General features: G+C 55.6%; 6 protein-coding genes across 6 annotated transcripts; 3 read left to right on the top strand and 3 right to left on the bottom strand.

Annotated features, from left to right (window-relative positions):
- Positions 1 to 40: 40 nt before the first annotated feature.
- SNOG_05780 (hypothetical protein) lies at positions 41 to 2,733 on the bottom strand (the record flags this gene model as incomplete). Its single annotated transcript, XM_001796124.1, has 3 exons — positions 41 to 456; positions 874 to 2,598; positions 2,709 to 2,733. 3 exons carry the CDS (start codon positions 2,731 to 2,733, stop codon positions 41 to 43), a joined length of 2,166 nt encoding a protein of 721 aa, XP_001796176.1.
- A 444-nt stretch (positions 2,734 to 3,177) lies between these two features.
- On the top strand, positions 3,178 to 5,016 carry SNOG_05779 (hypothetical protein; the record flags this gene model as incomplete). Its single annotated transcript, XM_001796123.1, has 3 exons — positions 3,178 to 3,572; positions 3,627 to 4,755; positions 4,810 to 5,016. The coding sequence occupies 3 exons, from the start codon at positions 3,178 to 3,180 to the stop codon at positions 5,014 to 5,016; spliced, it is 1,731 nt and encodes a 576-aa protein (XP_001796175.1).
- A 267-nt stretch (positions 5,017 to 5,283) lies between these two features.
- SNOG_05778 (hypothetical protein) lies at positions 5,284 to 5,994 on the bottom strand (the record flags this gene model as incomplete). Its single annotated transcript, XM_001796122.1, has 1 exon — positions 5,284 to 5,994. One exon carries the CDS (start codon positions 5,992 to 5,994, stop codon positions 5,284 to 5,286), a length of 711 nt encoding a protein of 236 aa, XP_001796174.1.
- Positions 5,995 to 8,145: 2,151 nt separating this feature from the next.
- SNOG_05777 (hypothetical protein) lies at positions 8,146 to 10,068 on the bottom strand. The gene is made up of 3 exons (XM_001796121.1): positions 9,688 to 10,068; positions 8,468 to 9,609; positions 8,146 to 8,415 (listed from the first exon to the last, which is right to left on the bottom strand). The coding sequence occupies exons 1-3, from the start codon at positions 10,056 to 10,058 to the stop codon at positions 8,369 to 8,371; spliced, it is 1,560 nt and encodes a 519-aa protein (XP_001796173.1). The 5' UTR covers positions 10,059 to 10,068; the 3' UTR covers positions 8,146 to 8,368.
- A 2,888-nt stretch (positions 10,069 to 12,956) lies between these two features.
- On the top strand, positions 12,957 to 13,118 carry SNOG_05776 (hypothetical protein; the record flags this gene model as incomplete). The annotated part of the gene is made up of 2 exons (XM_001796120.1): positions 12,957 to 13,042; positions 13,088 to 13,118. 2 exons carry the CDS (start codon positions 12,957 to 12,959, stop codon positions 13,116 to 13,118), a joined length of 117 nt encoding a protein of 38 aa, XP_001796172.1.
- A 1,261-nt stretch (positions 13,119 to 14,379) lies between these two features.
- Positions 14,380 to 14,983, top strand: SNOG_05775 (hypothetical protein; the record flags this gene model as incomplete). The annotated part of the gene is made up of 2 exons (XM_001796119.1): positions 14,380 to 14,704; positions 14,793 to 14,983. The coding sequence occupies 2 exons, from the start codon at positions 14,380 to 14,382 to the stop codon at positions 14,981 to 14,983; spliced, it is 516 nt and encodes a 171-aa protein (XP_001796171.1).
- Positions 14,984 to 15,029: the final 46 nt, after the last annotated feature.

Genomic DNA, 15,029 nt, shown 5'->3' with positions numbered 1-15,029 from the left:
TTGACACAAGGCATATGGAACCATTCCTTGTCGCACTGCATCATGTAAGCATATGACTGAAATGGTAAGCATTGATACTCACGTTATTATCGCACGATATCATTGGTCCATAACTGACATCATCACAAACACAATACTTCTCCTCGTCCGGGTCGATGTCGTCCGCTGCTTCGGTGTCTTCCTCGGTCTTTCTTTTTTTCTTGTTTTTACTACCCTGGGCGCGCTTGACATTGGTGACTGTCTTCTGTCCGTCCTGTGCAGCAGTGACCTCACCTTTAGGGGGAGGCTTCTTGCGCATACTCTGGCGAGTGGGACCTACCAAGGCAGACTGACTGAAGATGCTGTGACGCCGCGATTCTCGGGTGATCCTGCCAATCTCATTTGGCTTGGGCTCTTCACTTTGCGCTTTGGGAGTCGGGACATGGCCTCGAGCAGAACGGGGCCGTGTGGCAGGACCTGTGGCATCAGGTATAGATTCGGGTACAGGGGTAGAGGCCTTGGATGTCTTGAAAGGTTGAGCTGGTGGGCTCACAGCCTTTGGCGCGACCGACTCCCTACGCGGTCGTGACGAAGCTGCTGTCGTTGTGGGTTGTGAAGGCGGGGGTGCGCTTATAGTGGCGGCTGACTGCATGGCGTCCGGCGCTACAACTGTGGGTGTGGAAGGCTCACTGGGCTCTTTCGGTGTAGTCTTGGTGACCTTTGGAGTACTAGGCCCAGCCGGAGCAAGTGGTACTTGCACTGTAATGCCTTCGCTGACATGCCTCTTGGATTCGGGGATGGGTACAGGTGTATTGGCTGTAGGAGAAAGCTCTGCCGATGCAGGAGTGTCTCTAGGTGTGGAAAGGGCCGAAGCCGAAGCCGAAGCCGGTGTACGCGATGTTGCAGGAGATGTGAGGATGTTGGGTGCCAGTGCGCTCAGCTGTGATTGCAAGCGTGGGCGCTTTGGCTCGGGTTGCCTGGACTCGCTGTCTTCAGTCGCGACTGATGCCGCCCGTGGAGTCTCGGAGGGGCTTTCGGTAGCAGCGGGTGGGGAAGTATCGCGCTTGCGCTTGTTGGAGGTATTTACAGGGCGTGGAGCAGATTTCTTCTTCTGGGATGCTGGTGTGGTCGCAGCGGTGGGAGGGGGGAAGATGAATTCTTTGAGTCCTTCTGCCGCTTGGCTGAGTCCCTGGGTGACTTCTTCGAGCTCCAGCGCATCGCGCATGGCCTGCTGCCGCTGCGATAGGCGATCCATCTTCCTCCCTTCCTTGGAGGCTGTTGGCTTCAGGCGAATGCTGATGGTGCCGGCATCCTCGCGCGCATCGTCTCTTGCGGGATCCGGTTTCTCGGGTGCAGGCCCGCTCGATGCCAACTGTCCCAGGCCGGAAGCAGTGACGAGATCTTGCAGCGAGTCCGGTTCTTCATCGAGCATTTCTTCGCCTGCTTCTTCACAACGCGCTTTTTCCCGGTCATAGTCTGCCTTTGTGCGATGCTTCTTCTCCAGCTCACGGTTGACCATGGTGAGGCTCGGGGTCCACACGGCGTTCTTCTTCATCTGCTTCCGCAACACGGCCATCTCGTACTCGGTGAGCTTCAGCCACGGGGCCCATTTGCTTCCAGGACGCGCATCTGGTGGCGGTGGGGCGAGCTGGGCGAGGGCATTGCTGGTGGATATGCCGGCGATGGAGCTGTGTACGTTTGTGCCCAGCACACCCTGGGCGCGGGCGCGGCCGGCATGGCGGTCTCTGTTCTGCTTGAGCTTGCGCGTGGGCACGGCGAGGTCGATGTTGGATCTGGTGTCTGAGTCGGCGTCGGAGGAGTCGTCGGATGCACTGCGTGCGCGCGGGCGCCTCGATGGCAGCTGGCCCGGTCTGCGGTGGCGGTCTCGCGAGCGGGCACTGCTTGCGGCGTGGCGGGCGGCATCGAAGGTCAGGCGCAGGTGGGCAGGTCGTTCATAGCTGGGGCGGACATAGGTCTTGTGGGCCGAGGGAGAGACGGGCGGCGGGGTGGGGTCGCGCGAGGGGGGCTCTGGCTGGGCGTGCAGCTTGCGCTTGATGATGGACGAGCGCTGGCAATGGCGCACCGTGACCTCGTACAGGCGCGAGGCCTCGGTGTAGGCATACTCGCGCTGGTTGATGGCCTTTTGCAGATGCTGGGCAATCTGCTTGCGGAGCAGCACGGGATCGGGGCGCTCCTGCTCGGGCAGGGCGGGGAGCTGGCCGTACAGCGACGTGAGGTCGTGCACCTGCTGGACGGCGTCGCGGTAGGTCGAGTCGAGGTCGCCGATGAGGGTCAGGGAGCGCACCAGGTCCGAGGGGAAGAACTCGGTGTAGTCGAGGAAGTCATTCACCGTCGTCTGGGCATCGGGGTTGGGCGCGGGCTGGGCCATGTCGACAGCGTCTTCGGGTTCAGCCATGGCGCATCGTGGGGAGGTTGAGGTTGAGGTGGAGCTGGAGCTGGAGGTGTCGCGGTGGTGATGCTCGTGGTTGGCGCGCGTCAACCTCTCCAACCACGCGTGGATGGCTGTGTTGGGGAGAATCAGGGCGACGGAAATGGCACAGAGGGCGATGTGGACGAGTGCGATGGCTGCTGAGCTGCCGCTGCTGGACGTGGTCGCAGCTGCCCTGCGGTTGACGCGCTAGCTCGACATGGGCTAGACCGAACGCGATGTGGACCCCAGCAGTTCACGTCTCCACCTGTGCAGGGCTGACCTTGCCTACCTTGCCTACCTTGCCTGTTCAGACGTTGCGACATAGTCCAGCTGTCACGTGAGGAATACACCATACACACATGCATGCTTCCAGATGTCACTCACCCACCCAGCGTGTATGCGCCTAGAGGCCGCGAGACACTTCCTCACCCTCTGCATCATGGCGCGGTGACTCTCACCGTGCCTGCCTGGCTCTGTCTCTGTCTCTGTCTCTGTCTCTGTCTCACCCGTGCTCTCTCTCTCTCCTTCCAAGCGCTGCTCGCCGTTTGCTGCTTCCCGTTCCGTGCATAAAGCCAGCAGCCCCAGCTCCACTCCACAAATACGCCTGCTCAACCCGCATCATGATTCCTGCGTCGCGTCTACATCGCCTAACCAGGCTTGTCCAAGCTGACCTCGACGTACAGTGACCACACTCTCTTGCCTGACAATGCAATACTGATCTCTGCTAGGCCCTTCCCGATAGGCCAATTCCGCCCAAGCCCGCCGTCATGTTTGATGATGAGGACTCTGGCGGTGTGTCCCTGGATCCGCCGCAACCATTGCCTGCCGAGATCAGCAAACAGACTGTAGCAAATCTGCCTACCAAGTCCGCGCCTGTCACCGCTCAACCAACAAACACTGAGCGCCGCTTCATATTGGTAGAAGGCGTCGAGAGCTCTTACAATATGGGCACCAAGAAGCTGTCTGCTGATCGCCCGGGAGGCTCCGCTGCATTACCCGCCACTGGTCTCAGTCGTGGCGAACTGGCTGCTGCCCGAGATCACTTCACACCCGTCCTCGCTCTAGCCAAGTACCCTTACAAGTTCTGCAACAAGTCTCACTCACAGGACATTGCGTCTGCCTTCTTTGATGCCGGCAAGTTCTGGAACCGTCCCTGGGATCTGTAAGTCTCACTCACCCCACACACCGAAGATTGCCTCACTCACCTTGACTGCAGCTACTACATCTGGGACGTGGAGCCTACCAATCCAATCATCCTCGTTCGCGAGTCCCAGTTCCACGACCTTCTCAACGAGATCAATAACCGTCTCAACCTGGGGCTCAAAATCACTGACGCACAGCGCGCCGAAGGACTTGTGGGCCACTTTCCAAACCATCCAGCCTGTCTACCCCGCTATCTTGGACGCTCTAACACGCGCGATCAGTACGACAGCATGGTAAGTGATGTACCTGACAGCAGCTTCCGTGCTGCGGGCGAGCGTTCAAACGGCCCTCCGGATAGCGGCACCCTAGAGCAGTTCAAGAAAATGATGGAAGATCTTTGGGATGCGCAGCAGAAGAAGAACAAGGCCAAAAAGGCCGAAAAGATGCTGGAGCGGATTGGCAGACAGACGTCCATGGTCGACCAACTGAAGCGTGCTCAGCGCTATCTTGGACTTCGAGCTGCCAACGGCCAGAACATGTCGTCTTCTCCTCTCCAAGCCGTCAGTCCAATGTCTCCCGCCCCCTTCAATACGGAACAATCCGTCGTCTTCGTCTGTGTTGATGTAGAGTCCTATGAGAGGGCTCACAACAAGATCACCGAAATTGGTGTCGCCACACTAGACACTCAAGACCTTGTGGGTATTGCGCCCGGCCCTGACGGTGATGAGTGGAGGAAGATCATCAAGGCTCGCCACTTTCGCATCAAGGACCACCTCCATCTGATCAACCATGAGTTTGTGCACGGATGTCCTGACGGCTTTGACTTCGGAGTTTCGACCGTGGTCGATCTCAAGGAGGCGCCGGCGCACGTCGCTGCTTGTTTCAAGAGCCCCTTTGGTGCGCACGCTTCCAACAACACCACCGAAGAAGAGTTGGTCAATATCGCGCTTCGCCAGCTCAATCTCAATGGCAAGCGCAACCTCGTGTTGCTCGGCCACGACACATTGAGCGACGTCCGATACTTGCAACAGTTGGGCTATGACCCCATGAAGGTCGAGAACATCATCGAAGCCATGGACACAGCCAAGATGTACCAGGCCTGGCGCCGCGAACCACAGCCAACGAGCCTGGGCAGGATTATGAACGACTTCGACATCGCTGCATGGAAGCTCCACAATGCTGGAAACGATGCAGTGTACACTGTAAGTGCTCGACAGAATCCATGTCATTCGTCTTACCACTGACACTTTTCACAGGTACGAGCCATGCTCGCCATTTGTGTCCGAGAAGCTAGTATCCGCGGCTCAACGGAGCTTGAGGCTAAGCGAAACGAGGACAAAGCTGCTAGGATCGCTGCTGTTCAGGAGGCTGCGGCTCAGCGAGTCAAGGAGGATATGGAGGGCTGGAGTGATGGTGAGACGGCTGGTGACGGTGGTGGACCTGTTCCTCTCAAGAGTGCATAGCATGGCATTCCGACAAGGGCGGTGGGACGAAGATCGGAATCGAGTGTATACCTATCTACGGATCATGTAACAATCGAGAATGATTTAGCATAAACTCCCTTATCTCATCGGCAAATGATACAGATACCACAAGTCAACGATGAAGAGAAAGCGATAACCTTCCGTCTAAGCAATAGAGGCAACATTGCGATTTTTTTTTTATATTATTCATGTTCAAGGCTACTCAAGTCACCAGGTCGTCCGTCGACATCTAAACACTGCAACCCTCTACGTATTCATCACCCTCATGTTTTCTTTTCGTTTCGCCAGATTACTCAAGGCAGCGTCTCTCTCCCTCTCGACCTTCCCAATATACTCAATTGCCGCCGCCAACACCATGCCTTTACTTGGCTTTGCAGAGCCCATGACATCAGAATTGACACTTCGTGGTAGTGTAGGCACTGCCCTGCGCAGTCGTTCAAAGCTCATGTTCAAGCCTTCTCGGTATTTGCGCTCGACTTGCTTGTGGGGCAAGCACGGTGTCCGGTGAGGACTTGGGGACATGAATGGAGTACGACTGGTGCGTGGTCGGCCGAGTTTGCGATGGGTTGAGCTTTTGTCTGAGAGATTGTGTCTTGTGTCTGGTGAAGAATACGAGTGTTCTCGAGATGATGTGGAGATGGGGCTGAGCCCGAGAGGGGATGTTTGTAGCGAACAATCAAACTCTGAGCTTTCGTAGCCAGTTGCTAAAGGAGAGGAAGTCTGGGAGGCTCCTGCGCGGGGAAATTGTGTAGCTGCAAAAGCGCCATGCGATTGGATGACTCCGGTTTCTCCCAATGGTGTTGCATCGAAGACGTTCCATCCTTGCATGGACGTGTTGGTCATGACATTGGGGGTTGCTCGATTCATATTCGGTTGCGGTCCATCTATGATAGCACTGGTACGAAACCATTGGTAAGAAATGTCTTCAGGCAATAAACAAATCGGATAGTGTGACATTTCGGATGAAGGTATACTGGATGGACGGAAATGATGTTACAGACTGTGTCTCTTCATGACGCCAATGAAATGAGGAATCTAGAACGCTTATATCTCCAGTCTGATGCCGCAACTCCTTCTCGAAAAAATTGGCTTACACGTGGGACAGCATACACCGACATCTTCCATCGTGCATTAACAAGGTCAACCCAGGTGCAATGTCCAATGATAACACAGATACAGTGCATATCTGACTAAGGCAGTATATAAGTCTGATGCAAAAGGTCCAGACCGCTCAGTGCGAAGCGAGGAATTCGGCGAAGTTTCGAGTACGGGGAAGGTGCAAGCTGCAGAGCCCCGCCATTTCGTGTCCTCGCAAGTCGCCTGAACTGCCAAATGATTGGTCCAACCTGGAATCTTCGTTGATTCTAGAACTGAGAACCTGAAAGCTGAAGCTTGACCTCAAAGCTTGCAAGGGTAAAAAAATCGTGGAAGGGAGCGAAGTAACGTCGCGCTTACCTACATAGGTGCTCTGAAGTGCCTCAGCTCGAGAGTTCTAAAGAGGTAACATTTCCCCTTCTAAACCACCAATACTGTGGCGGGAAAAGCTTCTTCATCGTGGCAGTCTGGACTATGGTTCAAGACGCAAATTTCCCCAGGACAAGAGCATGCAATACTGTAGCTGTGCACCACATACTACGATCTGATCATACCTATGGTAGCATCCAATGCTGCCCAAGGCTCTGCCAAACAAATTATGCCACCTCATTGGTAAAGAGCCATGATCCCCGCCTTGATCCAAGGTCACCACTGTCCGAGTTTGCTAGAAGGCACAGGCGGGGATAGACCGAACAGATAGCCTTGAGTGCTCCCAAACTCAAGTGATCATGTCAACTGCAACCGGCTCCCCTTCCCAGTCCATGGAGAGTCGACCCCGCTTTTTTTTTTCTGGTTTCTGAGTGCCAAAAGAACTTCATTGGTTGCTGTCAGACTGGAACGGCTCGGCGATGTCGTCTGCGTGATTTCCTCAGCAGCTCAGTCATCATGCCAAGAGCAAAATGACTCACCACCCCGGTATCTCACAGGCTACTGAAAGCAAAGATTCAAAGTCGCGGTGAGACTGTCATGATAGTTTTCGTGTGTGAAGCGGTGAAATCTGGCCACGCTGTTTGCGGTGAGCCCACAGGCTCTGATGCTTCACCACGACATTGCAGTTACATTGTATGATATGGAGCGACTCGAAATTCAGTGAGAAAAGAATGAGTCAGACTCTACAAGTAGCACTGCTCATCCACCTTGCTATTCTCTTCCCAAGCCTATCAACTTCAGCCGCATCAGGCACTTCCCCTCCACTTCCAAGGCAAGCGCATGACCCTCCATACCTCCCTACTCCTTCCTCGCTGCCGCTCCACAATCACTTCGATCTCATCTCCGCCTCACAAACGCCAGCGTCCCCCTTCTCTTCCAAACCTCCACGACCTCCCGTCTGGGCCTCTCCCTCTCACACCTCCGGCAGCAACATTTCTCCTCCCAGGCTTGCCTGTCTCTTGCTTTATCTCTCAACATACTCAGATGTGCCGCATGAGCTGCTGAGATGTCACGCCTCGCTTGTGCCTGGGACCATTCGGAGGGTTCTGGATCTCGGCCGTGTTCTAATGTTGGTCGAACCACACGTGTGTGATGAGTTCTTGGGCAGGCCATGATGGTAGGCGGGTCGTGAACGATGTGGTAGTGCTTGTGACTGTTCTGGTACGTGAACAAGCCCATGACGCTGGTGATGTGTACCTTCTACCAATATCAGAACGCTGGGCTATGTATCATGTTGCGAGTGGACGTTTGCTGCTGACAAGACGATTGAGTTTGCTAGGTGTTTGTTGCCAATGTTGGAAATCTAGGAGCTCAAAGAGTGTCTCGGTTGTCACGAGCATGTGACTGAGACATTACGAAAGTTTGACATTGAGAGGTTTAGTAGACGCATATTCTGACGCCACAAGTGACTAGTGTGCGTGTCAGCATTAGGACCCAGCTTTGTACTCTGCTTGCGCAAGAGAGCTGTCGACTTGTTGCCTTCTATAGCACACGTATCAGAAGCTAAAACATTAACTAGACTCTCACAAGAAGACTACAAGAAGCTACCCGTACGTCGTTTCGACCAAATTCTGTCTGCGAATATGAGCTGACTCTGTTATAGGGTATGATCACGAGGATTTGTAACGGCATGTCCTACGCGGAGTACAGGCGCCAGAGTATTGATTTACAAGAGAGCGTGGTTGATCAAATCAATGCAGGATTGAGAGATGCGGAGTGCGGACGCAGAATATAGGCAACGACGGGAATTTGAATTAGCTCGACCTCGCGCAATGACTTGAGTTCAATATTACTTCTGCACGAAGTTCTATAGCTTAGCTCTTCGCTGCAAGTACTGCCTGATTCCAATGGCCGCTGTATGGCGTCAGTATTTGTATTGGAATTTGGGGAGCAGGTATATACTAACCAAGGAGCACCGCCAGGCCCTTCAAGCCCAGCAATCCCAAGAACCAACTTCCCCATCCGAGCGGGCGACCTTCACGGTCAAAGTTGGGCTTCAACTCGTTCATGCCAGCGAACTTCTTCAGCTTCTTTGCGGTGTATGGGGGGTATCGTACATCCATAAGGCCCTCAAGCCAAGCCGGTGTTGTCGTTACAGAGCGGCGATGTGTGAAGACATCAAAGGAAGCTTTGCCACGGTACGCGCCTTGGCCGGAGGTTCCAACACCACCAAAAGCCAAGGTGGGAATGGACGCGTGGAAGAAGCCGTCGTTGAGCGAGGCACCGCCGGAGCGGGTCTCATTGAGAATGCGCTCCATCTCCTTCTTGTTGCCGAAGGCGTAGGTGCCGAGTGGCGTGTCGTGGATCTCGTTGGCCATCTTGATGGCCTCGTCGAGGTCGGTGACGGCGATGATGGGGAGTAGAGGCCCGAAGCTCTCGTCTCTGACCATGCTGTCATTGATGTCGTTGACCTGGACAACGGTGGGCTCGATGAAGAGATCGTCCTCGTCCATGGTGCCGCCGACGACGATGTTGCCATGGCTCTCGTCCAGCATCTTCTTCAAGCGCTGGAACTGCTTCTGGTTGACGATGCGGCCGTAGTCGGGTGACTTGCGTGCGCCCTCTGGGTAGAACTCGGCCAGGGCATTCTTCATTTCGCGGATAAAGGCGGGGACGATCTCGCGATCGATGAAGGTGCAGTTCTGGCTGACGCAGACCTGGCCGGCGTTCAGCGTCTTTGCCCACAACAGGCGCTTCGCAGCCAGCTTGGGGTCAGCATGCTTGGTGATGATGGCGGGGTTCCTGCCACCAAGTTCCAGCACCAGCGGCGTGAGCGTCTCGGCGGCCTTCTTTGCGATGATGCGGGCTACCACCTCGGAGCCCGTGTAGAAGATGGTGTCCCACTTCTGGTCGAGCAGCGCCGTCGTCTCGGGGATGGCGCCCTGGACGACTCGGTAGCAGGACGGGTCGAGGGCCTCGCCAATGATCTTCTGCAGAATGGCAGCAGCATTGGGCGCCGACTCGGACGGCTTGATGATGGCGGTGCAGCCGGCTGCAATGGCGCCAATGAGAGGCCCAACCGTCAGCTGGATGGGGAAGTTGTAGGCTCTGCATCACGGTCAGTACACACTTGCAATTCGTCCCTCTACAACGTCAACATGAACATCAACGTCAACAGCAACGCACCCAATAATCAGGGCCGTGCCCAATGGGTCTTTTCGAATGCGTGGCCCGACGAATCGGTTGGTGAAGGAAATGTCGCTCGGCTTCTCGTCCTTTGCGAAGCGCGGCAGGTTGTTGGCCATCCAGATGCAGTCGTTCATGCACCACGAAATCTCGACCAGGTACGTCTCGAACGTCGACTTGCCCAGGTCGCGCTTGCACGCCTCGGTGATGAGCGCTTCATTGTCTTTGAATGCCCAGTACAGCTTGCGCAGCTGCTGGATGCGGAACTCGACGGGGCGCGTCTTGTGCGAGAGGAACGTCGTCCGCACCGTGGCGCATGTCGTCGCGATGTCGTCCATGGGCGTGTGTTCAAAGGGCGGAAGTTCTGGCATCGTGAATGTCCTTGTCAGAGGCTCAATGGTTCGAGTCGCGAAAGACCAGATGGATTGCAGTCGCAAAGATGGGCTAGATTCGCTTTAAGCCTTCTTGTCCGGCTTCACATCTTTCGCACGAGATGGTCACTTTCACGCGTCATGGAGCCTCGGTCCCGCTGTCGGATGCCGCTAATTGGGAAGCTGCCCCGCTTTATCTGCCCCTGGGCATGTGCTAGCGCGAACCCCTCCAAGTGCCTTTATGTGCACCGGAATGTCCAAGACTTCCGAATCCTTCTTTGGCTACCATCTTACTGGATCATTTGCCTGTCTGTCTGTGTTCTAAAGAGAAACACGGATTTTGACAGCATCAACCTCCCGAGGTCTTGCCCGCACCATCACGTGACTTTCACCCGGTGCCCAGGAGCAGGTGTGGTAGTATGGGCGACATGGACAGCCATGGTCCAACTAAACCAGCACAGTCGCTCGATAATCAGACAATGACAAAATCAAGTAACGTGGCACTTCTACACGGTAGATGGCGAAGTGTTGTCCAAAAAACCTCGCCACCAACTCAACGAATGGACATGCTGGGCTTCCGAATCCCGTCGCCGTTCCACGCGTGAACGCAGCTTTGATTGCGGCGTGACTTGTCCGCAGCCAACGCTCTGAGACATTCTCCTTCTCACCTACGCCGGATATTCGCACATGGCACAGCAAAAATCAAGGCTCGGACCGAGAGTGAGGCGTAGTACAGCAACGGGCATCTCACCTCGAGCCCAGAGCCATGCCGTTACCCGCAGAACAGAGGGCTATGTGCTCAGGTGGCCGAGATGGAGGGTTGTCCGCTGCTCGTGGGCCCAACCCAACCGAGTCTGCGACCAAGTATTGGAAGCTGAGAGTCTTGCCTCAACATGTCTTACTTTGCAACACTGACCCCGGCAACATAATCGGTCGCTTAGCATGTGGCCCGACATGTTTTGTAGGTCACGTGTTGTGGCTTTCATCTAAGCGCCGCCCGGGCGTCTTGCCTGCGTCTTGCCTCGCCTGCAAAAGAGCGAAACCTGGAATCTGGACCGCAAACACACAAAGGGTGAGGAAAAATCGAACAACAAGAAAACGTGGTCGTTTTAGGAGCCGAGGCGTAGACAAGACTTCGGGAATCGACCATGCCAGTGAGCAGAGAGAGTGGGTAAGCTTGCAGTAGCATCGCAGCAACCGCCTGATCGAGCACCCTGCAGTATGCATGTGCGAATGAGGGCGAGTGGAAAGAAACCGCAGCCAAGTCGTTACATGGCCGAAGACAGGACCTAATGTATTGCATCAGGACCGAATGCCCAAAGATGTGTCATGATGTTTGTAGATGAAGAATGTTATAGGGCTGTAGCAACTTGCAATGCTGTACATGCCATCGGGAAAGGATCATTAGGGTGCGCTGAGGTGAGCATTGCAGCTGCGTGGAAGCTTCTTGGCGGCGCTTACAACCGGTGGACTCGTCGGTGTACGAATTCTGACCAGAGTCGTTGAGAATCGGTCAAAACCGACGTCATATCCCCAAACGGCTACACAGCTGCAACGTTTGCACAGCTGCGAGGCTGTTGGCAAGGTTTCTTCCGGTCACTTAGCTTGAGATGGAAGATACATGCATACTCCCACGTTGGTACTCTAGTGCGAGGCAGACTGAATATAGCTTGAAGGTGGTGTGATGGGTTGCGGCAAAGGCCGTTTCAGTACTGCCATCGGACTACGAAGCGCAAATCGCCTCACGCGGAGCATGTCGTCATGGAGAGAAAGGCATCCGTGGGACTATCACGTTGATTGTGTGATGACGGTTATAGCGAGGCAGACTGTTCAGCCTCATGCGTTTAGCCAGCACATGACGACCTAAGTATAGAGCGGGAGCTATCCCCATCGTGGACTGTAACCCGAAGTGCATAAGCGCATCTGCCCCACAGACAGATTAGATTCTGGGAAGGCGGGCGCTGAGGCTGTGGACTACTGTCGCGAGACGGACATAGTAGTGCACAACTTGTGCTTTGATGGCGGCCAAATGCTTTCTGCGCCCAGATTACGTGTGCGATTGAAGAGGCCTGTGGAGATGATGTAGCAATTGGCAGCCTCTTCGGCAGGACGAGACTAGTCTCCGCGCTGCATATGCACTTGGCAAGCCACGCCCTTTACGAGCTACAGTACATGTGCCGTAGGATCATTAACATGTTTTGTCATGCTCTTGGTACAGTACCTGCCTCGACTGACCTTCGCCCCGATCGTTCCAGCGACCGAAACGGTGGGCAGCGCATGCGTGTCTCAATCGCGGAGTGGGTTCCCGAATGTGCAGGGCAGCAGCAATGAGGTAAACAAATGATGCTGGATTATGAACAACGACTTTGCGCGCTACCGAATAAGGAATTCGATTGTTTATCGGGTGCTGGTCGAGTATGAAACCTTGACAAGGGCATCTGGAGTGTGCAGCGGGGACAATTTGAGGTGAGAAGAAAACCAACGAGGCAGGCGTGGAGAATGGCCCGACGTTCGGGTCGGCAAGCATTCTGGGCTGAGGGCTCCCATGTCAACCCTCACACGACCCACTTAGAAAAGCGGCTTGAGCCAGGGAGCGCCCCGGCAGCTTTGGTATAAGACTGAGATCAAGGACCTGACTCGAAGCGAACCCCAAGAGAGCTCGCTGCTTCGCAATGAACGGGGACGGGCCAGCTCAACGACTCCGCAGGACAAGGAGAACAAGGAGATGTTGGGCTAACAGGCATGGATTGCGAGCATTATTAGGAAATGCTGGACATGGACCCTGCACTGCTTTCGCAGCTGGCTGCCCTTTCGTGGAACGAGGAGTGTTCATCACTCTCCACAGCTGCGGGATTGGCCAAGTCTCAGAGCAAAGGTACTGTGGAAATAAGAGTAACAATGTCCGGGCTCGAGTCGATTCAACGGGGTTCGGCTTTGGATGACTCGGCACGTCTCGAGGTCAGAGGCGCCGTGGGGATGCCGTCGTGAGTCGTGACCGAGATGCAGGTGCCGTGCTACCGTCACCTAAGACGGCCGTTGAATATGTGCCAGAAGGAGTAGGTGCGAAGGCGAAGAGAGAGCAGGTTTCTAATTGAAACGATTTGGATGCACATTGAACAAATGCATGCTGACGGCAGGCTGCTCCCCCTGACGCCGTCCAGACGAGTGTGCAAACAAGACATCGGGGCCCCTAGGCTATGGTTTGAGTTCTCACTGCATCAGACGCGTCGTTTCTCGACGGCGACGAGAGCGCAATCCCAACCCCCAGGACGGCTAATCTCAAAGGAGCCGAATATGGCGATCGTGGTCCCGACAGCTTCGCGCCCAGCCATGCACGAGCTCCCGTACGCTTGAACTGAAGCAGTAAATGACAAGGATGCAGCTCCTGCGACGATGCTGGGTGGGACGATGAAATCTGCTTGCAGCTGCACACTCGAGCCAGGCGTGGCCATCCGAGAGAATTGAGAATTGGGACCGTCGTCTGAGGCGGCAGATGTTTACGCGCCCGGCCTGGCTGCTGTCAGCTCTGCCATTTGTTGGTAGACGTTCCCGAGGGCGTGACGTTCGGCCAGGGACCCATCTCTAATCATCCAGCGTGTCGGTTGCGGACGAGGGCAGCAGCGAAACACCCTGGCCACGGCATTCCAGCCGTCTGGGAAAGCAAGGCTCATCGCCAGCCAAAACGTGCCAGATGCAAGATGCAAGAAGCTGGCGCGCAATGTGCCACATTCAGACTGGGCTGTGAGGCGGCTCTGTCGGCATCCCTGTGAAATCCCTGGGAAATCCCGTAGACAGAGCTACAGCATGCACCAGCACGGGGCCTTGTCCACCGGTGAAGCATGTGACGTCGGTACAGTCCCTCTGCGCACCTCCATCGATCAGTCCAGTGCTGCAGTGCTGCAGTGCTGCAGTGCGGGCGAGCCGTCAATAGCCCAGTGCGTCTCATTTGCGCGCTCTGCGCTGCGAGCCGAAGCTTGGTTGACGTGTTCGCAAGCTTTGCGCGGGCGGGCGGGCGTGCGAGCGGCCATGGATATGGTTGTCCAAGGCGTCCCGCGTCACGAGCAGCCTTATGGTCCCAGCGGCTAGCCCGGTGGAAAATGAGCAGCTGTCGCGCTCGGCCGGCCAAGGGAGCGACCGTCGTCTTCCCTCGCAGTTGATGCCCGGGGGAACTGCCCACCGTGCTTACACCTTGGAAATTGCCCTCTGAACGAATCAACAACCCAAAGACTGCTGCACCGGCTACAACGCCTACAACGCCTACAACGCCTACAACGCCATCATGGGTTGCAACAGCCTTTGCTAAATGCTCATGTCCACCACCATGGACCTGTCGCCGACGGCAGCAAGACGTCGCCCATGTCTGCCCATGTCTGCCCTGCAACCAACAATACATGGTATACACACTACCTGGGCTCTGTGTAGACGAGTCTCCGCCTGCAGGGAGTTAATCCCCGCTCCCACCAATGGCTACTCCGCGCTGCCTGGTACTATTCAGGGGGGGGACGTCCCTCAGAAATGTCCTCACGGGGTTGCGCGCCATGCGTTCCCAGCGACCAATCCGCCATCCAGACTTGGCCTGGCTATTATCAAGCCTCGTCGGAATGACAGCAGTCGCAACGATACTGGACCCGCTGCATGCATATGTGGTAAGCGACATGAGTCCACCCCAAAATAGGTGCTCAGCCCTCTGCCCTGTACCCAAGCCTCACCCACTTTTTCTTAGCAACAACACAGGAACGGACCGTGAGAATGGTGTCCCGCTATCCACTCACGTCCCGCCGCCTCCCGAAACTGCCGCTTGGACGCCTCTTTGCCCTGTGCCTCATGCAGAAGTCGTTCTGTCTGTCTCATGCCCGAGGGCTCAAGCTTTCCCACATGGCCTGCACCTATCCGTAGCACTGCCCATAGCGTCTCCCCAAATGTAGGTACCTGGGCTTGCATCGGCCACGGACCCTCGTCGTTTCGCTTTCC

Source organism: Parastagonospora nodorum (assembly GCF_000146915.1).
Source record: "Parastagonospora nodorum SN15 chromosome Unknown scaffold_8, whole genome shotgun sequence".
In the NCBI taxonomy this organism is placed as follows: domain Eukaryota; kingdom Fungi; phylum Ascomycota; class Dothideomycetes; order Pleosporales; family Phaeosphaeriaceae; genus Parastagonospora; species Parastagonospora nodorum.
This window is presented reverse-complemented; position numbering and strand designations above follow the sequence as displayed.

Coding starts and splice junctions, on each gene's coding strand:
- SNOG_05777 (XM_001796121.1), bottom strand. CDS start 10,058: ATGCCAGAACTTCCGCCCTTTGAACACACGCCCATGGACGACATCGCG. Junction 9,610..9,687: donor GGCACGGCCCTGATTATTGG/GTGCGTTGCTGT, acceptor ACCGTGATGCAG/AGCCTACAACTTCCCCATCC. Junction 8,416..8,467: donor GGGCCTGGCGGTGCTCCTTG/GTTAGTATATAC, acceptor GACGCCATACAG/CGGCCATTGGAATCAGGCAG.